This window comes from Zonotrichia leucophrys, chromosome 9 (genome assembly GCF_028769735.1).
Source record: "Zonotrichia leucophrys gambelii isolate GWCS_2022_RI chromosome 9, RI_Zleu_2.0, whole genome shotgun sequence".
Taxonomy (NCBI): Eukaryota; Metazoa; Chordata; class Aves; order Passeriformes; family Passerellidae; genus Zonotrichia; species Zonotrichia leucophrys.
Window position 1 is genome coordinate 11,033,019 of NC_088179.1, and position 26,957 is coordinate 11,059,975.

A 26,957-nucleotide genomic window follows, 5' to 3' on the forward strand; every position below is an offset into this window, starting at 1 on the left:
GAGGAGAGAGTGGAGTTGTAGTGCCTCGTGTGTTAGTACTGACTTTTTATAAAAAGATATTTTTTCTCTCAAACTGTTGAATGCAGTTTCTGCTCATTTTAGTTTCAGGAACTTATTATTAATCATCTTCATGATATATTAATTATGTGAAATATAACAAAAAATTATTTCTGTATTTTATCAAATTGTATTTACTCAGATAAATGTAGTCTAATGATACTACTTCATGTAGTCCCCCTGCCCTGTGCCCAGAACTGAGTGGATCTGAATTGGATAGGATTGCCTTGTAGTATAGATTATTGTTTGGGAAATTGTGAACTCTTTTTGGGGTGGGAGGGGGGTGGTGAGGGATATGAGAAACATTTAAACATTGCTTATTAAAGTGTTTTCTCCAATAACTTATATAGAATTGTATTTGTCACCATAGGAGAAAGTAAGGAAGAAAGGACTTTCAGAAACTGGATGAATTCACTGGGTGTGAGCCCATATGTTAATCATTTATACAGGTAAGGTTTTTTAAAAAGATTTATTTGACTTCCCTGGGGTGACAGGGGAAGAAAGAAGGAAAGAAGAGGGGGACGTTGTATTTCTACTAGAATAGTGATATCTAGGTTTCTTCTTCAAAACTGATCTGTAGGACCACATTAAGCAGTATCTGACTCAAATATTCTAGTCATAATCTAGATAGATTAGAAAACCTAAGAAGGTTTAAATCTCCCTCCCTCACTCACTTGTATGTGAATTATGTTTTTATGAAAGTTGAGATAATTGTGTTTTATGATGTATAATCTTTATTTTTTCAGTAGACTGTAAGGAGCTCTGCAGTGTAGTATTCCCTCAGATGAAGTGCTTTATAACAAGCTTTTTAGATGCTTCTGGTCACTTTCAAATTATGCCAGAAATTGATTCAAATTCTGCCAATAAAAGATGAGATTGAGGGAGCATATAGGAGTCCCTGCTTGTATGTATATTTACTAATTGGTTTCATTATTTCAGTTTTCTGATCTCTGTAAAGTGATCTTAACATGGAGAATTTCATTTATTAAGTAGTTGATGGGAATTATCAGTAATGCAACATATAATTGGAAAATAATACTTTTCCTACTACTCTTTTGCAAAATAAGTTCATTGGTTTTGATTATTCTTTAGCAAAATTCATCTGTAGGCATCTGCAGATAAAGCATGAGTATTTAACATTTGGGAAAGTCCTTAGAGAACTAAAACGAGATCAATAAATTAAAACTCTTTTAGCAGCTATTTTGTCTATGCCTGCCTTATGAAAGTAATTATTTATTTGAGGCCAGTGACTGAGATTGCTTCAGTTAGATTTGTGATACTAATGAAATTAAATGCAGAATTTGGTGTATATACTTGCAGGAATCAAGCAATGGAATGTGGGCTAGTTTCTTTACAGAACCACACCAGTTTTTATTTATGTGTCTGGAATTTTTCAGCAACTTAATTACACTGTGAGAAGTCTCAAGTACTTACTTTCATTGTCAGTCTGTGCTTTTGTGCTGAAGCCCATTGTTTTGCTCTTGATTTAGTGACCTTTCTGATGCTTTAATCATCTTCCAACTGTACGACATGACGCGCGTTCCGGTTGACTGGAGCCACGTCAACAAACCTCCCTACTCCCTGCTGGGGGGCAACATGAAAAAGGTGGGTGATGCTCTGGGGGCAGCCAGCTCCTCTGGCTCCCATGCTGCTCATGGCAGGCTGTGCTGTTGAGATTTCTGTGCTACTGAGACAGCCCTGGGAGAAAAAAAAAGAAAATCTAATTTTCAGTTATTATCCCAAAGAATAAATAGCAGTAATAGCATATATCACCTTAGTTTCTAAATGTGGGCACCTTTTAGCAATATTTCATTTATTGCCTAATTTAGCTCTTATAAGTGAAAGCTTCAGGCCTGACCTGGCTGTTGTTGCTGGATGCTCCTGTACTGTGAAGCCTTTCCTCCCAGAGCAGTTTTATATGCTGCCCAGAGGATTTGGGCAAGACTTGCAGGATCCAAGCTTTCACATAGTTTTGTGGTTGTTGTGAAGCCTAAAATGTAGAGGATAAAAATTACTGCCTGTTTAAGAAGAACACATTTCAATATCTTTCAAAGTATAGTTTTGATATAAATATATTTTATTCACTACTTTAGTGGAAACTTGGTTTTCTCAAATGTGGAAAAAATTATCATTGGAATCTTGCATAATTGCATTTATAGTAAAAACTGTTATTTATTTTAATCACAGTGTAGCTAGACTGGAAATCTTTTCTAGCTTCAGATCTCACTGTAGGTAACAGTAAGCCAAAGTAATTTAAAATACACATAGAGTATATGTCTGTATTGCAGAAATATTAATATGTTTTCATTATTTGCACACAAAATTTATTTTTAGATTGAGAATTGCAATTATGCAGTAGAACTTGGGAAGACAAAAGCCAAATTCTCACTGGTTGGTATTGCTGGACATGATCTAAATGAGGGTAATCCAACTCTGACTTTGGCTTTGGTGTGGCAGCTGATGAGAAGGTAAGTTAGGCAGTGTATGATGGATGTGTATAAATGTGTCTGTGCATGTGTGTCTGTAAATCAAGGCAAATTAAGGGTAGTATTCAGTATGTAATCTTACATACTTTGCAGTGATTGAAACCACAATTTATAGTGCCAATTAAAACCTTATAAACTAGAAACTGTGACTAAAATATAGATCCTGCAGCAAGTAAAAAGAATTCACCTTATTTCATGTTGATTCCATGTGTCTTTCTGTAAGTATAATAATTTAAATATTTTAAAACCCAAGGCAGTGGTGATACCTACACTATAGAAGTTGAAAGGGTAAAAAATTGTAGGCCATTATAGCTATAGATACCATAAGTATCATCAAATCAAAATCTTGCTGCTGTATTCCGTGAGAAAAAATTATTATAAAGTGATTTGATTAAGGAGTGTTTTATTGCAAATGTTTTCCTCAAATTAGTTTTCTTAGACCTATCCCAAAACACTTAGTGATTTTTGTTCTCAAACTGCTGTGATTTAGTTTTTTTCCCTACTAGGATGGTGGGAGTAATTTTAACTTAGAAAGTATAATTTATTATGATGTACTGAGTAAAACAAATGCATGAAGATGTTACCATGAATATTATGAGGTTTGGGATATTATTTTATTATTTTATTCAGTAACCACTGAATAAGTGATTTCAATTACTATATAGTTTGTAAGGTAAGGGTGCCCTATGAAGAGTACTTAGCATTGTTACTGTGATGAAGTAATATTTTACCTTTGCTATAGCTTTGCAAGAAAAGTTGAGTTCCACCACTCATTTTAATTTGGGCTCTTGTTTTTGTTGAAGGTATACTTTGAATGTACTGTCTGACCTTGGAGAGGGCGAAAAAGTAAATGATGAAATCATTATTAAGTGGGTGAATCAGACACTTGCAAAAGCAAATAAGAAAACTTCAATTACAAGTTTCAAGGTAATAAAATTTATTTACTTTTCTTTCCACATAAAATAGGACCTGGGATTTTTAACCTGATCTGTTAATGATTTGGTTTTAACAGCAGCTCTGCCATCGACTAGCAAAATTGTTTATGGAAATATTTCTGACAGTCCTTGAATCTTCAAAAGTATTTTTCAAATATATTGAAAACTAAAAGAATTTATAGTAGCTGCAGTAAAATACAAAACAAAAAGCCCAAAAATAAAGAAAAGAAAAATAACTTTAAACTTTCAAAGGGTCTTCTGTCTGAAATTACCAGTCTTTGGGCCTGGCATGTCGTATATTTTCCAAATATTTAGATATAGGCACTGTGATGCTTACACAAGCCATAAGAAGGATTTTGGAAGTACGGGGGGCAGATGATCACTCCTGCTAGGAGCTGGTTAAAGGATGTTCTCACGTGTGACACAGCCGGGAGGGGGAGCCCAGGGCAGCCAGCGACACCTTGTGTTGCCCTTGGCGCTGCTGATGTGCAGCAGGCGGGGAGAACAGGAGCTGTTCCCGTTCAGCCTGAGAGAACACACTGCTCAAGGAACCTTTCCTTCCACCTTGTTTCAGTGCTCAAAACAAAAGAAGCCGTGTGTGTGTCAGGTGTGTTATTCTGTGTGAATCTCTTGCTCTAGAAATGGCTGATTAATAATTGCACACAAATGTAACATTCTTGTACAGGTTCATTTTATAACCTCAGACAGTTATGTCTGTGATTCAAAGCAGGAGAACCTAGCAAGTTAAACATTTGAGAGTTCACTATGTTACAAATTTTAATTAGATAAGCATTATTAATAAAAAATTAAGTAAGAATATTTAGTTTTCACTTTAGAAGGTAACTTGAGCCTTCATTTTCTTATGTGATGTTGCTTCTCTTATTTCTACATAAATTGTTATAATGGTGACATTAAATAAGCTGAAAGTATGACAAGAACCTGTCCCAATATCTTGCCTTTGGTATGCCTGTGTCTTTGAGGGTACATTGGGTACATTGGTTGTGTTTTTACAGCCATTCAAATGGTGTTTTTAAGATAATTCAACTGCCGGTTGACCAAAGATAAGAAGGTACTCATGTAAATTGACACTATTCAGTATTTGTTTTTTTTACTGCTAATTTTTTACAATATTTACATAAATATGCCTTTCACTGTTTGGGTTTTGGGACACTGTGGCAAGCAGACCATAGAGAATGCAGAAGTGCCTTATATTTCACTGTGGACTAAGAAAGCCAAGTTCTATTGTACTGCCATTATTCAAACAGTAAAAATAACAAAGGTGTTTCTTACGGTCTTGGGGACTCCATGCATTTCATGCCTTGAAGCAGAATTATATTAGTATTTTTAGATGTATAATTAATGATGGCTCTGTGGGACTCCCCTGAACTGGCAGTCCTGGTTCTGACCTGGTGACAAAGGCAGCTGTGCCCCGTGGCTGTGCTCAGCCACTGCAGGGCCTGGGCTTGCTTTGGCACCAGCAGCTCCTGCTCTGCCCGGACAGCTGGCAGGGAATGATTGCACCAACAGCAACTGCTCTTTTAACAATCTCTCTGTATTAAATATGAAACACAGACTGCTCACACTAGCTCAGAACACCATCTGAGTTGAAATATTACAGAAAGAGTGAGCCATTAACTACTGGAGAAAATAGTTTCATGGCAAGAAAACAAGGAAAATATATGTATGGGAGCCTGGAAGGATCTTTTTTTGTTGTCTTGAAAGTCCGGCCCTTGAACTTATGTCATAATTCCCTTCCTTCCTTAGGGCTTAAGGAGGGAAATTTGATGAAATAAATTTAAACCATTTGTGCAATAATGATACCAGCATGGTGAACATTATAATACTGATTGTAGAAAAGAAAATTAGAATTCATAAAGGGTGATGAGAACCTTCACACTGTGAAGTAAGAAAACAGGCTTCTGTCTTTGAGTATGCATGCAAGATGTACTGTAGGGTTTTTGCATTTTGAAGATGGAGTAATCAAAGCAGATTCCTTTAAACTAATCCTGAGTCTTTTTCTTTCAGGACAGATCAATTAGCACTAGCTTACCTGTCCTAGATTTAATAGATGCCATTGCACCAAAAGCAGTTCGTCCAGAAATGGTCAAGAGAGAAGACCTTTCTTACCAAGACAAATTGAATAATGCCAAGTAAGTTTTAAATGAATGCTTCATATTTTCCTGAAATGCAGGAAATGCATTAATTCACAGTGTAATGCATTATTTACTGATTTGTTAGGAAAAAGATAATACTAATTAATTTTTTTGAATAGAATATAAATTCTAATATTATTTATTTTTCTAGTTCATCTAAAATAGGAAGTCAAATTTACAGCTGATATGACCTACCAACACTGCACTGGAATTGGTTTCTTAACAGTTTGCCATAATTCATCGTGTTTTTGACCAAAAGAAATGCTTTGATAACCAGTAGTAAAACATATGCCAGTACATGCTTTCTTCACCATAATGTCCATTTTCTGGTAGAGCCTAAGTACTGTTAAACAGGCATCCTGCCATTAAAATCTGGTTTTGTTGTTGTGAATTTTGACGTATTGGTAGAAGCCAGAAAATAACAGTATTTGTTTTCTCTTGTTTTCCAAGGTATGCCATTTCAGTTGCTCGAAAAATTGGTGCTCGTATTTATGCTCTCCCAGATGATCTGGTTGAAGTGAAGCCAAAAATGGTGATGACAGTGTTTGCATGTTTGATGGGAAGAGGACTGAACAGAATAAAATAATGCAGACATATAATAACTTTCTGCCATGTTAAGCACAATGAATGCCTCGCAGTTTACAGAGTTCTGAAACTTAGTATGAGAAAAATTGTATGCACAAATATCAATTCTCTTTTAATCATGTGTTTGTATTAGTTTATTTTCTTTGGTTCCATAACACATGAATTATTTATGGCTAATACCATTTTCAGAACATGTTCATTAATAAATTAACATCATAGATTTGTATTGCTTGGAAAAACCCATATGAATCAAGCTTCATTTGTATTAGTTTCCATAGCACTGTGAGAACCTGCATTGTTTTACATATGTTGTTTCAGGACCAATTATGAAACACTGTTTGATTTTTGTGGGTGTTAGTTATATGTAGTCATACAAGTCTCAAGGTGCATTCCAGTCCTGTTGGATTGGACTCCAAACTGCACAGAAATTGTCATCCTTGCCTTATTCCTGGAGGGGTTAACTCTTGTTGGAGCCAGTGAGAGTCTTGTCATTGACTTTAGAGCAAGTAAAGGCCTATGATAATGACTGGTAACTAATGAATACTGATTAAACTGATGAAACTTTTTTGTGGGAATTATCTTCAAATATATGTAGTAGTTTTGTTCTGTTACTTAGCAGAAACTTTTACAAATCATGTTGTATGAGAAACCAGCAATAGAAAGCAGAAATGTCCTGTCATTATTAGGTCTACATATGTGCTAAGTTCTGCGGTTGGACTAAACAGCTGTTGGTTGAGGTTTTTTAATCTTTTCATAAAATACTGTGTTAAGAAAACAATAAAGAGCTGGCTAGTCCACTATGGATTTTCTCATTACTGTATTGCATTTCCTTATATATCATTCCTTTGATTTTTCTAAAATGTGTATCATGTGTGCAGAGGTTTGGTGTAGAAAGACCGGTGCATTCTCTGGAAGAGATGAAATCTGTATTTTTTTCTTAGTAATTTTAAAGCAACTATTTGTACTTCTTTTTCATCAGTGTAAATTTTCACTTATCAAGCTGGAGCTGTACATTTAATGAAGTTGTTACCAAAAGCCAAACATTACGGAAACTAAATCAAAATTAAAGACTTCTTTTTCAAGTATGAAGCTTCTACTTTCTCTCGGGTCCTGAAACCAGTCTTAAGTGTGGCAGAGAACAGGAGAATCCTGATGAGCAAGCAGTTGGACTGAGTTTGACATCTTCACTGTCTTACACACAATACAGCAATACTAAGGGATGCATCCATCTAGTTTCTATTGTATAATGGGATAATGGAGACTGAAGGGAATTAAGTTCTTGGATTTGAAGCCATTAGCCTCTGTCTATTTACTGGTTTGCATTGTTGGGACAAGACTTGATTTACTTGGTTTCTATTCCCAGTCCAAGGTGATGACAGCGCTTTGTACAGGATTTGAGTTCTGGTGACAACTCAGTCCAAGTCCTCATTCAGGAGAGGCCAAATGGAGACTAACTTAGTAAGAATAAATGAGCTCTTATTAAATTATAGAATCGTCATGTACTGGATTTACCTGCCAGACACTTGGTACCTTACTCCATAAAGGCCCCTATTTCCTGTTTTATGAACTATTGCTGTAAGTGTCCAGAATTACTTCAGAGTTGCTTTGAGGAGATTTTCATGGGCAACCCTCGGATGCTGTGATGAGCAGGGCCGTTAATTACTATAGCAGCTGGGAGAAAACAGATTTAAGGGCAGACGCAGGAGCCGCTGCAGCGCGCTCTCCCTCACAGGCCCGGGCCCCGCTGCGGGGAGGGGCAGGGCCGCGCTCGGAGCAGCGGCGGCGCCTCCGGGCCGCGGCCCCCGCGCTCCGCCCGCCTGCGCTGCCCCGGCGGCGGGCCCGGAGCCTGCGCACTGCGGCGGGGAGCGGCCGCCCGGCCCGGCCCGGCCCTGCCCTGCCTTACCAGCCCCGCCCGGCCCTGCCCTGCCCTGCCCGCCCGCCTGGCGTGACCCGGCCGGGGCCGCTGCCCCGCTCGCCGGCGGTGCCGAGGGGCAGCGGCGGCGCCGCCACATCCCCCGCCCGGGTCCGCATGGGCCTGGGGGAGCCATGGCCGCCCTGTACCAGAGCGCGGACCCGTCCGCCTCGGCCTCGCCCAACAAGCTGCTGGCGCTGAAGGATGTGCGGCAGGTGAAGGAGGAGACGACGCTGGACGAGAAGCTTTTCCTGCTGGCCTGCGACAAAGGTACCCGCCCCGCCGGCCGGCCCGGCCCCCCTCGGCCGCTCGCTCCGAGGGCCGGAGCCGTGGCCGGGTGCCAGCCGTGCGCTGCCTCCCCTGGCCCGCGGTGCGGTCCCGCCTGCGGCTGCCATGGGGCAGCGCGGGGTGAGCGGGAAGGGAGGCGCGGGGCCGCTGCTCCGCGTTCGTGAGGGCGTTCGCTTTGTGTCGGAGGAATCTGGGAGGTGTTCGCTGTTAAAAGAGAGCTGCTGTAAAATTGGGGCTTATCTAGACATCCCCAGGATAAACGAGACCAGTATGCTGCGATTTGCACCACTGGTGGCGGATGGGAAGAGATTTGTCTTTCTAAAACACGCTGCTTGCTTTAAGCCTATATTTAGTTACTTTTGAGTCGGAACGTGGCCTTATATCAAACTGATCTGAAAAGGTTCTGAAACGTTGGATTTCAGGGTATGCTTTTAATGATAATGCTTTCAATGCGTGTCTGGAGCATGAGCAGGGCTGCCGGAGCTCAGGTTCGCTCACAGCCGCAGGGCCGTTCCTGCACTGGCGTTTGCCAGCGAGCTCAGCAGTTTGCTCTGGGACCCTCGCTGGTGCGATGCCTTGCATCTGCACACCCGTGAGTCGGTCCTCAGCATCGGAGGATGCCATGGCTTTCTCTCTTCAACTATAGACAGAGGTTCAGGGAGCTAAATTCTGCGTCATAATAAGAAAAGTAACAAAACCCAGTTGTCTGTAAAACAATTGGTTCCGTACTCTTGGTATGTATTTTACTGTATTCTACATATACTTCTCTAAGTATTCTACGCTGAAATCTGTCTTGGCCGTAGTCTTCTGTGTTGTAATTTGTTACCCTAGAGACAGTTTTGGAAAGCACCCGTGCTTTTGTGTGTTTGTTTTTAGGACTGAAACTAAAGGGGTGCATTGAAGTACATGTCCAGTGCTTTCCTGAAGAGAGATTTCCTGAAATATCTTTAGTTTTCTCCCTGATGAGAGAACGCTTATCTACCTTGACTTCTTACTTGTCTGACAGGCTCAGTTACTATTGTCAGCTATGGAATAGTGTCTTGTTTGATGGTAGCTGGTACTTAAAATGATCACATGTTTTATTGCTTTATAATGTGAACCTGCCTTACTTCTGCAGGTGACTATTACATGGTTAAGAAACTCTTAGAGGAAAACAGCTCAGGTGAAATGAACATAAATTGTGTGGATGTGCTTGGACGAAATGCTGTTACTATAACGATTGAAAATGAAAACTTGGACATACTACAGCTGCTTTTGGATTATGGCTGCCAGGTATCCAACACACATTATTAAAAATGTTCGGTGTAGTCATATGTTTCCTTTGTTAATGTGGCAGTTTGGACATAAATGCAGTCTGCCTTTTAGGCAGTAAATTTCCAGTAAATTGGAAAAAGTAATTGTGAAAGTGATTTCTTGTCACAAGTTGACTTTTCTAGTGGAATTTTATTGACGCATGGCAAGTGTATAAGTAACATTTGCTATGATGTTAACAAGTTTGAGTTTTATTTTAAATGTTACTCCTGCTGCTGGTATAATGCATGTATTATTCTCAAGAAAAAAAGTACATGGTTTGAGTGCCTTATATTAAAAAAGTGTAAAATGCAAAAATCCTTTTGGCTGTAGAGTATATTAACTTTTTAAATGGTAACACAGAAAAATTCACATTATGTTAGTTGATTTTAAGTGAAGGCACCCATGCATTTCTGTGGTGCTTACTTGTTAGACTTGATCTGTGCTTGATGGCAGGGCAGTTTCCTACCAACAGGACTTCCTTAAATGTATGTAGCATCTCTGCTACTGGTGGGAGAGGTGAAGCTGTGATGGATTAAATATGTAAGACAGGGAAAAGTAGCATCTTTTGTTACATTGTTTGATATTGGCATGAATAAAACCACAATTTTTTCTGTACCTGAATTAGTGGCAGTAATAAAAGCTGTGTCTTTTTCTTTTTTTTTTTTTTGAGTAAAAATCCAAATTTTGGAAATGAATCAAGAAGAATAATATCATTTGTAGGGAAAATGAAAAGCTGCTTATCTCAGTGTAATAGAAGGTGCAGAAGTGGTTGGTTACCAGCCAAGATGGAAAAGGCTTATTTTCCTAGCTGTACCCCAGAATTACAGATGCAAGGCTGGAGCATCCCATAGGCCTGAGCTGTGTTATGTTAACATTTGCTCTTAATCTGTCTAATAGACCTGGTAAACTGGGTCTTTAAATTTAATTTTTAAAGTCTTCTTCATCATCTTTGCTGGAAAGTAATTTATTCAATTGATTCCTCTTCTGTTGGTGCAGTGATGCAAATTGTCACTAATGCTGTGTGAACTCCTGCAACTGCAACCTGAATTTGTATCCTGATCATATACCCGGTGATAATACAGCACATTATTTTAGTACTTGGAAATTAAATTTTAAAAATGCACTTTGGCTTGAGTTTGTCTCTTTGTGCTGTTGAAGTTACTGCTGTTTTCACATGTGATTTGTTTTCTTTGTAGTCCTCGGATGCACTTTTGGTGGCTATTGACTCCGAAGTGGTGGGAGCTGTTGACATTCTACTCAATCACCGACCTAAACGATCCTCCAGGCCAACCATTGTGGTTAAGTGTTGCTACTCCTTGGTTTTTGGTTGGGACTGTGAAGGCTGTTGCTTTTTTGAGTATCTATAGTGTTTAAAACAATGTTCTTAAATTCTGCATCTGTAAGATGATAGAGTCTAGATGCCAGGGATTCTTTTTCTAACCTCTTTTTGTCTTGAAAGATGACATACATGATTTTGCTTTATCACCTAAGGAATCCAGTGGCTTTATACCTGCCAAACACATGCCTAGTTCAGAGGAGAAAAAACCTAGTGGTTATAAATCTTTTCTAGTAGTCTGTTTGCAAGGTAGTTGGCAGCCTTGACTTATAAAGTGTTTATTCATGTATTGAAGCTTCATAGATTTTCAGAGCAAATCTATAAACATCAGATCTTCACCTTGAAATTAAGCAATTGAAGCTTGCCTTGTCAATGCTTTAGTAGCAAAAATTCCTAAAAACACATATTGGAGGTGGAGGCAGGGAAGGAGTAGGGTGTTGAGTAACAGAGTATGGGACATTCAGGATATTTTTTTCTGCACTTCAGTATTAAATACAATCTTTTTGGTTTTTTTCACAAACTAGAGCAAAATAACAATTTCTGATATCCCTTGTGTATTGGAAAAATAGGCAGTATTTCTATGTAAATAAAGCAGAAAAGTATCTGGGTCTGTTATTCTTTTTTAGTATTTATCTGACAGGTGTTTGAATGTTGTTACATATTTTTCTTTCTGTTCCTGTTATGAAACACTGGCAAGTGTTTTAAAGGAGAAATTCTTGATTGTACAGTCAAAAACCCCCTTACATGTGGTAGAACTGTAGGTAATAAATGTAGATACTTCCTCCATTTTTTTCCAGAAATTAATGGAACGCATTCAGAACCCAGAGTACTCAACAACCATGGATGTGGCACCAGTAATTTTAGCTGCTCATCGTAACAACTATGAAATTCTCACTATGCTGTTGAAGCAAGACATATCATTACCCAAACCTCATGCTGTGGGCTGTGAGTGCACCCTGTGCACTGCCAAGAACAAAAAGGATAGTCTGCGACATTCCAGGTAACACTTAGCAGTCGTGAGCCACAAATAAAGGTTCTTCATTCTCTGGCATTGCCTGGGTCACATTCACTATGTTTCCTTTTTCTTTTTAAGGTGAAGTTTGTGAGTGGATTCCTTTAATATATTGTAGCTCTTATTGTGAGAGGTGGTAGTTCTTGGGCATGAGTTGTGCCTGAAAAGGCTGGTGGGAGGCAGTGGCTTTTTTCCATTTTGATTTATACTTTTAGTCACTGTGCATAGTCACTATGTGCCTTTCCTTTCTAGCAGGTGTGCCTCAAACATTCTAGCTACCTTTGACTTGGGGACATAGGGACTATGCAAATAAAATTCTTCTCAAAAGTTATTTGAGTTTTTGGCGTTGAACTACAACAGGCACGTTCTGGTATCCATCCTATTCCCTATATCATTAACTTCAGTATGAGAAAAGATGTCAGGGTATCCAAAGCAGACAAACAATAGAAATATTTGAGGTAGCAGCTCTTAATTTAATCTAGAACTTCTGCTGATGTACTGATAACAGTGGAAGTAGTGAGGAAAAGAAGAGGGAACCAGATTGGCCGATTTTGGATACTTAAGGGTTCTAAATATGTCATGTATCTTTCAGGACATAATGCAGTTAATGCTTGTAGTGTCTGATTTTAAAAAAACAGATTGTTTTGTCTTTCATCTGGCCATTTTAGGCAAACCTTTGGAAGAGGTTCTGGTTTGAAGGTGCTAATGAAATAAAACATCTTTGTTTTGTTTGCTGTTCTTTTGTCCAGGTTTCGTCTTGACATTTATCGGTGTTTGGCCAGTCCTGCCTTAATAATGTTGACAGAGGAGGATCCAATCCTAAGAGCTTTTGAACTTAGTGCAGACTTGAAAGAATTAAGCCTTGTTGAGGTTGAGTTCAGGTAACACAAATCAGTTGTAATATTTTTATGTAATTACAGGTGTAGAAATATGTTTGCATTAGAAAAAGTTTATTCTTCATTTTGTGTAAGTGGAGTGTTTCAGCTGATAATTAGACATAATAAGTTACATGATATAATTTATGCCTCCTTAGTAGTCATTTCGACAGTTTAATTACTTTAAATCCTTTTAGGTATAGACACTTTAATGTGTGTAGTTGCACCAACAGCTCAAATTTCAGCTCTACTCTGCAAAAATAAACAGAAATTATGCTAAATGCTGACTTACTTGGAAATTATACACTTATTAATCATACCAATATCTCATTAGTACTCTGCACTTTTTTTCTGTATTAGGGTAGAAGTATGCAATACCTTATTTATACTGACCTGACTCCTGTTGGCAGTTGTTTTGGGTATTGTTTCTTAACTTTGCTCATTATAAGACTTTGAAGAGCACATATGTGTATATATTTAAAACATGCATATGTGTGTAGAAGACTTCATGCTGAAAATGCTCTATATGATGAACAAATGCTCAGTGTAATTTCATGTTTAAACAATGCAGATTTTTACCATTTTGTAACATACCAGCACAAAAGCTTTCCAAGAATGTGAAAGCAAGTGTTTATATAAGGTAAAATTCTACTTTCCTAAATACGTGAATTTTCTATAAATGTGAATTTTCTGCATTTTAGCTGCCTATCTTTCTTAATAAGAGTTCAATTGTTGCATTTTTGTGATACAGCATGGCATTAAAATGGACTGTGTGCAAGGTGAGGCAAGGCAATCATGTGGTTTCTTTTCATGTGTTTAGTACATTAATACATAATATTTAGTGAATAGATTTTAGTTTTCAGATGACAGGAATAAAGCAAAACCCCAAACAATGTCCAATTGGAAAGTCCAAGTGATTACTTACCAGTGCCATATTTTGTGACAAATGCACTTTCTCATGTCCTGGAAATAACTCTATTCTTTAACTCTGTGTATGGACCTCATGACATAGAATTTGTATACTGTAAGTGTGTGTGCCAGATTTTCTCTAGTGATCTTGCAAGCTAAACAGAAATGGAGTTGTTTGTATATTACATGGTGAAAACTACTCAGAGTTGTCTTAGGAATGCTTGGACCTTAACATAGGACTTCTGGGGTGGTTTCTTTTTATTTGTCTCAACATAACATACAATCCCAGCCAAAACTGGCTAGTTTGTGATTGAATGGAAAATCCAGGCCCAGTGTAAAGTCCATACTGCTTCTGTGTGTTTCAGAAATGATTATGAGGAGCTCGCTCAGCAGTGCAAAACCTTTGCTAAAGATTTACTTGCACAAGCACGGAATTCCCGGGAGCTGGAAGTGATTCTGAATCACACCTCCAGCGATGAGCATGTAGACAAGCGAGGATTGTTGGAGGAGAGGATGAACTTAAGTCGCTTGAAACTTGCAATCAAGTATAATCAGAAAGAGGTTTGTCTTTGCAGTAACTCAATAGACTTCCCATATCGTGTTTTGCTAGTAATTAATTACTTTGTTGTTCTGCCTCTGGACACAGAAATGGAAATAAACATGCAGGAGTTATAGAAGAGATGGTAATACACAGATATCAGTATGTGAAACTGGGATGCTGCAAGATACTGAGGGGTTCTTCAGTGTTTACTGTGGAGGTGAATGTAAACTTCTGTATTGAAGTATTGGCCACTGCTTTTTTATGAACAGCTCGGGCAGTGGTAATTATTTATTCAGTTCCTCATTAAATCCTTGCCTAGAGAGGCATGGATCCTTAGGTGCCAAACATGATTTATCATCTTCTCACTGGTCATTGACTGTTCAGCTTTGTCTCACGCCTTGCCTGTGCTGTTCAGTAATTAGGTTGGACCTGTGCTAGTATAACTGAATAGCCCCTCTGTTCCAGAATAGCAGCACTTTTTATGCCATCAATGTGCAACTTCCTCCATGCAGTAGGTTATTGGAATTTTTGTCCTTTCATAAATTATAATTCTAGTTATCTGTGCTGGAATGTGAATATTTGTGGGATTCTAGTACAAGGACCAAGGACAGAGTGGAAGTTTCCTTTTCAAGCAAAATTCATTTTTAGTTAGCATTTGCAAAAGGAATTACATAATTCTGTCTGTTCTACATGTCTAGGCTTAAACTGTTTGAAATACACACCTTTTGGAAGTGATAAGCTGTAGTTCTGGAGTGCCCTACAACCAGTATTACACATTTCTGGCCTGCATTCATCAAGCTCACTGAAGTATTTTGGTGATCCTCTGGGTTTGAGCATAGCTTGTTTTTATTACAGGGCTTGGAAAATAACGACTTTTTTTGTATGGTATTCATATAGTTAGAAAATTAATTTTAATGATGCAACTTAGTAATGTGTGTGAAGAAACCTGAGAGTGATTCCTTGTTTGTTTCTCCCCCCAGTTTGTTGCCCAGTCCAACTGCCAGCAGTTTCTCAACACGGTGTGGTTTGGGCAGATGGCCGGCTATCGGCGCAAGCACACCTGCAAGAAGATCCTGACTGTTCTGATGGTTGGCATTTTCTGGCCAGTCCTGTCCCTCTGTTACTTGTTAGCTCCTAAATCTCGAGTAGGTCGAATAATTCACACTCCTTTTATGAAGTTTATTATTCATGGAGCTTCATATTTCACATTTCTGTTATTACTTAATTTGTACTCCCTTGTCTACAATGAGAATAAGAAGAATACAATGGGACCAGCCCTTGAGAGAATAGACTATCTTCTGATAATATGGCTTATTGGTAGGTATGATTTGAGTGGATTGAATGACAGTTGCTAAATATATAAAAAATATATATATGCTAAATATATTAAAAAATGCCAGTTTAGTGGTACATCAGCAATAAGTAATAACTCAGTCTTTCATGACCAGTTCTATAATGCTTGGTTGGAAAACTAGTTAACAAAATTTGGACTTGCTGCACAGTTGGTATGTGGTTCAAAGATAGAAGTATATGTTATGTGTGTTTATGTATGCATGCTCCATCTTACAAACAGATTGGAGGTGTGCAGTTACCTCATGCTTGTTTCAAAACACAAAAACAAGTATTATTTTCCCATGTTACAGTTTTCTATGTCATTGTCACCCATTATCATAACTGTAGCAGAAAGGCTGCATGTCACTTCTGGTTGATGCAGCAGAGGGAGCACAGGTATCATTTTTGCTGAGTTGTCAAGAACTTTTAGTTGAAAGTTCATAATTTTTACCTTGTTTTTGATCGTCTGGCATGCAATTGTTTTGACATTAAAATTTATCTTTCTCAATGAAAGGTAATTAGATATGTATCATTTGTTTAATTGGGCTTGTAAAAAACAGTGATATGGTAAAAAAATAACACAGTTTTTATTTAAGTAATTCTGAGTGTGATTTATATGATATTTTAGGGTGGGAGGATTTTTGTGTAGTAATGATCCCTTTCACAATTGAGCTGTATTAAAACTGTGGAGCAGTTCTTGCAGATTTTGGAAGTATGTAGTATCCCACACACAAGCACAGGCAGGTCTTAAAAGAAACTTGAAAACTTCTTATTTTGAGTACAAGTCAGATTCCTCCATTGCTTTGAAATTAAATATTATAATTTTATAAATTCTTTTGTTCCATCAAGTCTGCTGGCAAAGCGTGTCATTAGGTGGTCTTGGTAATTTTAATTAAAGGCTATAGAAATTTATTTTTTTTGCATGTAATACTGTAATGTGGATTTCAAGTAGGATTTAAAAATTATATCCAAGCAAACAGTCATTAAAATGGGGTTATTTTTCACATCATTGAATCTCAAGTTTTTTAATAGTAATTGCATTTATAGCTTAAATGCTTATTTTGTAATGACATTATATTGATTCCTTGAAAATAGTCTAAGTTGATAAAAAACATATTTAGAAAGTATTCTGCAAAATCAACTGGAATTAAAAGAATCAAGTAACAAAGATTGTCTTACGTTATTGTATTCCACAGTCCCATTAAAATACTCCCTAAAAATCACTGTCAGAATGGCCACAGCAGAATTTGTTGCACTTTGGGCTAGTAACAAGTTTTGTGTTGTTCTGGGTGGACTTTCAAAATCATGAATACAGATATCTTCCATGGGAAAATAAAGCAACAGAACTCCAGTTGTTTTGTGTGTAAATATCTTCTTCTGTATTTCCTTTTACTGATTCTGTAACAAATTCAGTGTAAAATACATAGTGGTTATATGTAAAGTAATACCTGTTCAGTGCAATGGCTTCACTTTCCTGGGCTTTATTTTTTCCCTTTTCCCCTGCAGGAATGGTGTGGTCAGATGTTAAGAGGCTCTGGTATGATGGTTTAGAAGATTTTTTAGAAGAGTCCCGCAATCAGCTTAGTTTTGTCATGAATTCCCTTTATTTGGCAACTTTTGCCCTCAAAGTCGTTGCCCATAACAAGGTGAGCACCAATCTCCATAGACCAAAGCTGCTCTGGGGCTGACTGAGCAGGTGTGGTTTTATACATTGCTGCAAAACACCTGCAGATGTTCCATGTGGTGTGCTAGAAGGGACTTGTGGTGCAGTTACACCACAGTAACAGCCTGGGATGGGGTGCAGTGTGGGTTTGGGCTGAAATGCTCTCTGTGGGACAGGCCATGGAGGTGGCAAGGCAAGGGTCACAAGGAGGTGACAAGACCTTGGTCTTCATAGCGCCATTGATCAGGCAAATGGGAGTTAGAAACACATCAGGACATGTCCAAGTACTTGGAAACCCCAAGCAGAGCTACTGTCTTCCTGTAAGAGCTGCCTGGTCTTCCAAATGGCTTGAGTTTTGTTTAAGGAAATGCATCTCATCAGACTGGGCATTTGAGCTTGCCTGGCTCCATTCAGTACTATGCAGAAAGCTGATAGTAGTCTCTATGTTTGGATTGCCTAGTGCATTTTTGTTATAGAAAGTTTTATTTAGCTTTTGATTACATATGCTCAAATGTCATAAATGGTGGATTTTAATTGGTTTTTACTTGGTGGGGTTTTTTTGGTTGGGGTTTTCTTTGGTAGTAAGGATAAGAGTTCTGAGACCACAGAGAAGCCTTGTCTTGGCTCTATGAAAATCCAGCTGGATTTGATTGAAAATACGAGTTTTGAAAATGATCATTGCCATTCTGTTGCATGTGTTGTTAACCACACAGCACATGGCAAACTGCCACACCAGTTGAATGTGAATATTACAGCAAAATCCAAGCCAGTGCAGTAGCACCATTATTGTGTCTTAAAAACTACAAGTTGACAGCTGTCTGGCATTTTGAAGGAAAATAAACTGGTTCATTTCTTTCCAACTTGGTGTTTGGCTCATTTTCCTATCCTAGCATTGATTCAGAGGCTGGTAATTGTTTGGAAAGGAAGGCTCCATTTCTTGGAAAAAAATAGAGGGAGAATGCCACGTTGGGCTGCTTTCCCAGCCATTTGCTTTGCAACCAGCACGTCTTTAGTAGTAATTCCTTTGCTGAGATAAGACCCATTGTTGCCAGTTTAAATTGTAACCTTTTGAACATGCAGGACTCCTGTCCTATACAATAGGCATATAATGGAGGGTTTTCCCCTTTTATATGTCCAAATTTATTTTTATAGTTTATGAATCATATGGAAAACCAAGTTAAAATGTTCCAATTTGCATCTTGGGCCCATTATAGGCCCTAAAGCTGTAAGAAATAAAGGAAGAATCTGTGTAGCAGAAGGATTTGTACACGTGCAGTTGCAGTGTGCAGGAAAATACTTACCCTATTTCTTGCCATCTTTGTGCTGCAGACTTTTGGGTGTTATTGTAAAGCAGCTCCGAGTTCCTTGGTTTTTGAATGTCCATTTTGAGACAACAGAAGCTGGTAATATAAATGCTGAATGTTCTCAGCCAAATCAAAAGTTAGGAATCTGTGGATATTCCCTGAATAAGTTGAATAGTAGTACTTAGTGGGTAATACATCAAACAGCAGTTTACTTGTGACTCCCATTCTCTGTAGCCATTCATAAAATCTGTGAAAGGACCCCCAAGTTCTAAATCTTTCCAAAACTGTTTAACATCAGCTGTCACCACATTGCAATTGCATGTGTACCTTGGTTTTCTTTGTAGCATCTCAATATTGTTTTTTAGTGAAGCCTGTTATACAAGGCAATGCACATGTTTATATAATAAAGTTCCCAAGTCCCCGTTTCAATAGACCGTGCAAAACAGAGTAGAAGTGAAGGCAGAACAGAGAATAAATGGTTTGAACAAGTGAGTGACAGAGTTAGGTGTTCAATTTAAATTCTCTGAATTCTGGCTCCCTCTGGAATGGCTTTTGAAATGCCTTTGTCTGAAACAGGTATGACACCTATGAGTGACATATGTTAATTTATTTTATGCTGTTGCCTGTTTTGGAAGTAGAAGTAGGGAGAGGTGTATGGGTACATTTCTGTATTTATAATGTTAGTGATCTCAACTTGTCCTTTTTTATGTTGCAGTTTCATGATTATGCTGAAAGGAAGGACTGGGATGCATTCCATCCTACCCTAGTGGCAGAAGGGCTTTTTGCCTTTGCCAATGTTCTCAGTTACCTGCGTCTCTTCTTCATGTACACAACCAGCTCCATTCTGGGACCACTCCAGGTGAATAGCATTGCTGTTTGAAAAAATATTAAACATCATTTGCTATTAAGAGTCTTATTTAAAATAGGAAAAGAGGTTAAAGTAAGAAAGTGAAAAGTAGAAAGAAGTGATACTGCATTGAAGTTTGTTGTTTTTTAAATTAATTTCTTGTGTAAAACATTGATTCAGATGGGGAAAGGTAAGAGAAAAAGACTTTGTGTAGTTCAGTTAGGGTATTTTTCCATGATAGCTGTACCTATACTGTCTTTTTGTTTTCATCTGTTCTAAGCATAACATACCAGCTCAGTTTCCACAGTTTGGAGGGTATAAGGATTAGGTTCTTCCTGCAGTTTTATGCAAATAATTGCCTTAGCTTCTTATTTCTAAAGCAATAGATGAGTAAGTGTGTAGCAAGGAAGAGTAATCAAAATCCTTTCTGTTTATGTCTGTGATCTCATTAAAGTTGCACCTCAAGTTATGCAAATTGCTTTTGTTTGAAAAATATAAATCTGTCTAGAGTATTGAAATACTCACCTATTTATTGGCAGTTATAAGAAGGGAGAACAGGTTTCTTCTTACTTGGTATTTGTTGGAGCCTTCCACTAATGATGACAGTAAAACCTCCCACATTTTAATTATCTAATTTTCTGTTGCACATTTTAAATGGAAATGTACTTGCACACTTTGAAAAAAGTACTGAGGTCTTGATGTTGCATTAAGCGTTAGGGTTGTACAAATTGATTAAACACTGAAGTCTCTCCACATTTTAAAGAGATTCACTGTTTAATGTGCAAGTTTATTTATGTACTAGATCTTTCACAAGTTTTTTATTAGGAGGCTGTGTTGTGAAATTTTCCAAGTAAATAAAAACAGTCAACAGTCACCCCATTCAGAGGCACACAGGAGCTTACGTTATTACTGCTGGCCAGTAGGGCTGGTGCAACAACTCTTACAGTATTTTCTGAAAGTAGGTCACAAAGTTCAGATGGTGGTAATCAAATATGGGATGCAAACCCAACAGTGGGGGGCAGGGGAAGGCAGCTACTGTGTTCTCTTGGTTCTTGGAGTTATTTTTAAGCCTTCAGTTACTTGACTCATAGGCTAATAAAACCTGTAATAATCCAGATTTGTAAATTGGCTGTGTGGGGTGGATTTTATTATTAACAGAAGGTAGAATAGTACTTCCCTAGATGAGATAATTAGATTTCAAGTGCTTAGAAGTTGTAAATACTTAAAGAGGGAAAGCATCAAACTATGAAGAAAGCAACTGGCATTTGGGATGGGTTGTTACACTCTCTTCCAAACAAAATAGTTTTGGGCATTTTGCACTTTTTGTGCATTCCTATTTCATCTACTTTGTCTCTCTCTTGGCAGGAACCATGTGTTAAAGGGAAAATGTTTTGTTGTTGGGATTTGGGTTGGGTTTTTCCATGGAAGGGTCAGATGTGATGAAACAGTTTGATGGGGGTACAGATCCTCTGAGCAAACATGCACAGAGCTGGTGCAGAGCTCTGCCCACAGCTGCAGAGTCTCCTTGGCCATTACAGCCTGTGCAGACTCTGAATGTGCTGTGCTGCACGAGGTGCTTGGTGAGGTTCCAGCAGCAAAGGAGGGAGCAGGAATTCATCTCCCAGTGAAGCTGTACTTGCAAAATCTGGCAATTGTGTTACGGTTCTGGACTGTGAGTTGGTACAGGTTTTGATTCATATAGGTCTGGGCTTTCCACACACTGATTTATATAGATTAGATCCACCCAATCCCACATTATAAAGAATACATTTGCATTCTTTATAATGGTACATTGTTCTGAAGAAGTTTGTAAGAAGACTAATTAAATTATATAAACAGCTTATGCTGTGTCTGTGTAAAAATTTGGGCTCATGTCACAAGCAAATCAAGGTCTTTCCTGTGTTGGAAAAAATCACAAGCATATGATTGGTTTTTTTTAAAGGTGCTGTATTTCTAATGTTGCAAAGTTCTGTATAGGATATTTTGAGTTGGAAACTAATGATCCGAATTTACTGTCATACCTTGTATGCTTTATCCTTCATATTCTGTGTGTCTACACACATGTTTATTTGAAATCATACATAAAATGTACAGTGAGCTAATTTTGTATTCTGCAGATGGGCTTTTGTATACTGCTTTTTTTTAAATTAGTGATAAATTATTCCAAATGTTTTGATTAATTCAGTGTTCTTCTAAGTGTTTTCTTATATTTCTATGATGGCATTTATGGCATTTATCCATTTCATTTACTGCTTTTGTCTGTTGACCTGTGACTTCCTTATTACCATTGGTATTGCAAATAAGTAACAAGGTGTACATGCTATTGCTTATGGTTACTTGGAGGACATTAATTTTCCAGGTGATGTTAAAATTACTTATATATTCTTTTTAATATCTAGAATTTTTCTCTGAAAAACAATACAAGCTTATCTCCTGACCTTAAGATCTGTTTAGCATATCAAAATTTAACTTAAATATTTAAAATGTAAGTAGATCTTTTTTGTTGCTCAAAGGCTGAAGGAGACAATACAAATAAAAAATAACTGCATGTTTTACTAAAATTAGAAATGAATCTATTTCACAGATTTCAATGGGGCAGATGCTACAAGATTTTGGAAAATTTCTGGGCATGTTTCTTCTTGTCTTGTTCTCATTCACAATTGGATTGACCCAACTTTATGATAAGGGATTTACTGTAAATGAAGAGAAGGACTGCGCCGGCATTTTCTGTGAACAGCAGAGCAACGACACCTTCCATTCGTGAGTTTGAGATCTTAAAATAACTGCATTGTTTTAGCCTTTAATCCCTAGTAATTAAACAGAACTGGATTTTTTCTCTGATCTTGAACTGATGTTTACACTTCTGGTGTTTCCCTAACCAGATTTTCCCTTGTTTCTGTAGGTTTATTGGTACATGTTTTGCTCTCTTCTGGTACATATTCTCCCTGGCACACGTCGCAATCTTTGTGACACGTTTCAGCTACGGTGAAGAATTACAGTCTTTTGTGGGTGCTGTTATTGTTGGGACCTACAACGTGGTGGTTGTGATAGTATTAACAAAACTCCTTGTGGCAATGCTTCACAAAAGTTTTCAGCTGATAGCAGTAAGTGGTGTCTGATTAATTACCAATTACCTGTATCTTTGGATTTTACACAAATGTCTTCTGATGGTGTGTAAGCTCAAGGTCTGTAGACCTCATGGATGAGCTCTGTCTGTGAACTCATATTTTTCCTTCAAATAAGAACTTTTTATTTGCTTTGATTAAAAAAAAATTGTAATTTCCATGTTGAATGTATATAGGGCTTTGGCCCCCTGGTAATTGATGACTTTCTTGATACAATGGCTGTTCAAATGCTGATTTTGATATGTGTGGTGCTTTGGCATTTGATCTGGGTATTGATCTATACCTTCAGATTGTTATACTAGGAATTGAAGAAAGATATACTTGTTTTACGTATTTAATGTTAGAATATTCAAGCAAACCTATGTTCTATCCATTAAAATGCTATATAGCCAAAATTAAATAATGGTCAGTTTTTCAGGTATGAGCAAACTAAACTTAGAAAATAACCTATTAATATTTGTGTTTCTTTTCTCTGTTAATGTTTCTGATGCTTTAGAATCATGAAGATAAGGAGTGGAAGTTTGCTCGTGCCAAGCTTTGGCTTAGCTACTTTGATGATAAATGCACGCTCCCCCCACCTTTTAACGTTATTCCCTCTCCCAAGACCATTTGTTACCTTTTCAACAGTCTCAGTAAATGGATCTGCTCTCATACATCAAGTGGCAAAGTGAAACGTCAGAACAGCCTCAAGGTGAGGAATGGTTGGGCAGGCTCTGAGCTCTGCAGCAGGAAAAGTGCTGCTTACTGAAATGAAAACACAGATTGCTGCATGAAGCTGCCTGTCAGAAGGTGAATGCTAATAAGAGAAATAGGAACTGCAGAATTATGGGTGTTGCATTCAAGATAAATAAGTGTTACTTATTTCTACTTAAGTAAGGTTTTATTAACTTTCTGGTTTGGAAATTTCAACCCACTTCCATCCAGCTCCCAATTCCCCCAGAAATAGTCTGAAAAAAAATGCTTTGATTGAATGAAAACACACAGAAACCTCAAGGAAGTATGTGCTAATCTCTAAAACGGTGAGGTTAGAATATTCTTTGGAGAAGGTAATTGGTTTTAAACATATTACAGAAGTGTCAGAATAAATAGCCAAAAAAGATCACTGAAGCCTCTCATTGTTGGGGAAGGGATTTTTTGTTTGTTTATTTTATAAACATTTTTGCACCCTGCAATTTTGCATACTAATTTTGCATCTTCTTGCTGATGAAAATAGCGCTAAATAAACAAATTCAAGCACTTTATGGAATTTGCACCAAGAGGCAGTCAGGGTTGTAGAAGTCTTGATTGCTCACAGAACAATTAACCAAGCCAGGTAGATAAAAATTTTCAGTTTTGCTGGTACAGAAGATTATAATTTAATGTGAATTTTGTGGACAGTTTATATGTGTTGTATATTTGTGTACATCAGGATGTATTTAAAAAATAGCTTTGTTATTTTGTTCACATTTGTTCTCTGTAGAATTGTATATCCTACTGTGCTCTGTAGGATATACAGACTTTAGGGCTCAAAAATCCCTTCCATAGTAAATATGCTGTGTTTGTTTAAAGGAATGGAGAAATCTGAAGCAGAAGAGAGATGAGAATTACCAAAAGGTGATGTGCTGCTTAGTGCACCGTTACTTGACTTCCATGAGACAGAAGATGCAGAGTACGGATCAGGCCACTGTGGAGAACCTCAATGAACTGCGGCAGGACTTGTCAAAGTTCCGCAACGAAATGAGAGACCTGCTCGGCTTCCGAACTTCCAAATATGCCATGTTCTATCCAAGAAACTAACACCTCACCTTTAAACAAAAGGTCTGTGCTTTTAAAGACCCATAGGTGAAAGCGTTGACCTAATTCTGTTGCCAGATCATATAGGTAAGATCATTGCACAAAAATACATTTGAAAATGCATTTGTGTGAGTTGCAGATCAGTGACCAAGTGGTCAAAGTGAATGCAAAAACAAATACACTAATTTTCTTAACCTCTTAATCTTGGTATGTATATAAAATTTGTATATAGGAGTTTTTTAAATGTTCCTCAGACTGAGTGTGGCTGTCAGGTGTTAGAGCTTCAGAACTAGCACAATGTGTTTATTTCTTCTATTTTTGCCATTTGTTCTTTTTTTGATATTGTTTTTCAAGTTGTGGGAGAAGATAGGCTTTTTAAAATGAAAATCCAGCCTGTTTATTTTTAATAGAAAAGTCAGATAAAGAATAATAGAAAATTTCCAGCACAGTTGGAAATGATGTATGACTGTAGGTTACAGTGCATGTGAAGACTGTATGGCTCTGAAAGAGGCAGTTCTAGTTTTGTATGATAACACTGACTGTAAACTAACCTTTCTAGAATACAGCAAAGCAAATCATCAAGACTTTTCACTTTTGTGGGAACATTGACATTTTGAACACAAAATAGACCAATCATTTCTTGAATGTTTGTGGTTAGGTGTAAGACAATCACACCCTGCTTGGATTTTTCAGCAGTGCCTCAGTAGTATATTTTAATATACATGTTAGGATTGGGAACAGAATTTAATAAAAACTAATCTGTGAACATTTAATGTTTAGTATCTTGGGTTTTTAAAATCTAGATAAATTATGTGAATTATTAAAACCTGTAATTTCATGAGAATGAGGTGAAGCACATGACTGCTATTGTTTGCAGTGCTGAACAATTCCTGTACACCATTCTACTCTTCTTTCTGTGAGGTCATTGAGTCTTGTCATTGGAGAGATGTACTTTAGAAGGGTCTGCTTGACACATATCCTACTTTTCAATTTGGTTTGCTTTTTTCCTATTTTTTTACCAGGATTGTTGCCAAGCTAGACTTTTTTTTTTGTCAGGTAAAATGTGTTTTCTGAAAATAGTTTATCTGACTTTGCTTACAATGGACAGTAAGGGCTTTGTGGATTTTCTGTGCTAGAGGGTCCTATATGGCTTTATATGCTTATATATAATTCAAGCTGACAAACTGTAACTGAGAAATGTGAGATTCCTGTATTTTTAATTACAAAGTAAGTATATTTATGACAGCTAAAGGATTGATGGACAGTTTTGCTGTTATGGTGCTCCTCTGAAATGGTTGTGTGTCCAGAAGGCGCCGGTAGCCATTGTGGTCTTTGACTGCAGTTGATTTTGGGAGATTGACAGAGTGGGGGCTTACATGAATGTTTACTTTTTTGAAGGAATTCTTATAAAACTCTTTCTTGTAAAGGTAAAGGTAATATATTTTCCATACTATGAAATTATGTATTTCTGAGCTAGGTTTTAATACTCTGCTTTCAGAAGTGTTAGAGTATAGAGGGATTCTGACCTGTGTTGGCTTTTCATGGGAATAGGAAGTTAACCTCCTGGTTCAAAGCAAAGAGGATCTCTGAGTTTTGTATTTGAATTGAGATCTCATGTTTGAATAATGCACCAACATAAAAACTATGTGCTGTGTATGTCATGTATATTCAAGAAAGGAAGCAAATAAAAGCTCTTTGAAAAATATGGTTGTATTAATATTTGTCATATTGCAAACACATTACATCAGTTACCACACTGAAAGTATTTTTTTGGTCATGTTGAGGTAATAAGTTTAAGGAAGGTAGGTGGTGTCAGTGTGTTACTGCCTTTTTCCTGTTTGGTTCAGTGGAATGGCTTCATGCAGTGATCACCATGAAGTGATGCTGGTTCCAGACCAGCTGGGTTGGACCCCAGATGCACCAGCAGGTGTTTGGCACTGGGATGGTTAGTGCTGGGAACTGGAGTGTTGACAGTGAATGAAGGAGATAATGGAGCTATTTCTGAGTTCTTTTCATACATTGAGCAGAGTCCATCAGAGCTGGCTTGGTCAGTGTCTTTGGTGCTGTGTTCTACTGCAGTGTAGATGGCCTTAGGAAGAACTGGGGCACTTCGGGGCTCTCAGGGGTTTTGGATTGGGAATTCAGGAGTTTTTATTTGTCACTGAAATACAAACCTGCAGAATGAGAGAGACAGAAAGATTGTTCTCTGCCATACCTCAGTTATATCACATTATACATCTGTTTTATTTGAAAACTGCTGTGCTCTTCCAAGCTTTGTGGCTACTAAGCGGTACCAAGTGCTCTGTACTCAATTTTTTTCTCATCATTTATATTTTTCTAGTTCACCTGTGTTAAATATGCTATTGCTTTCTCATTTGACAGTTTAGTACAGACTGTTCCAAGGTCTCCCTTATGCTCACTGACAGAATAGTTCTAGACAGGCACAGAAACAAAATTTTACATGTAAAAAAAAATTGGGGAAACTGGAGTTAACTTGGCTATAGGATTCAGAGTTTCCTTGTACAAATTTT

At 37.7% G+C, this 26,957-nt stretch overlaps 2 protein-coding genes across 4 annotated transcripts in view; both read left to right on the top strand.

Moving 5' to 3' along the window:
* Positions 1-7,301, top strand: part of PLS1 (plastin 1) — a 41,594-nt gene extending 34,293 nt beyond the window's left edge. For all 3 annotated transcript variants that reach the window (XM_064720744.1, XM_064720745.1, XM_064720746.1), the window contains exons 11-16: positions 428-506; positions 1,548-1,662; positions 2,392-2,525; positions 3,347-3,470; positions 5,504-5,628; positions 6,082-7,301. In XM_064720744.1, the coding sequence (XP_064576814.1) occupies positions 428-506; positions 1,548-1,662; positions 2,392-2,525; positions 3,347-3,470; positions 5,504-5,628; positions 6,082-6,217 (713 nt within the window). In that variant the 3' untranslated portion in view covers positions 6,218-7,301. The remainder of the gene's footprint in view (positions 1-427; positions 507-1,547; positions 1,663-2,391; positions 2,526-3,346; positions 3,471-5,503; positions 5,629-6,081) is intronic.
* Positions 7,302-8,072: 771 nt separating this feature from the next.
* TRPC1 (transient receptor potential cation channel subfamily C member 1) lies at positions 8,073-26,131 on the top strand. The gene is made up of 13 exons (XM_064721049.1): positions 8,073-8,398; positions 9,534-9,688; positions 10,906-11,007; positions 11,843-12,045; positions 12,807-12,938; positions 14,207-14,402; positions 15,363-15,699; positions 17,221-17,360; positions 19,397-19,540; positions 22,113-22,288; positions 22,431-22,632; positions 23,150-23,344; positions 24,202-26,131. The coding sequence occupies exons 1-13, from the start codon at positions 8,263-8,265 to the stop codon at positions 24,427-24,429; spliced, it is 2,346 nt and encodes a 781-aa protein (XP_064577119.1). The 5' UTR covers positions 8,073-8,262; the 3' UTR covers positions 24,430-26,131.
* Positions 26,132-26,957: the final 826 nt, after the last annotated feature.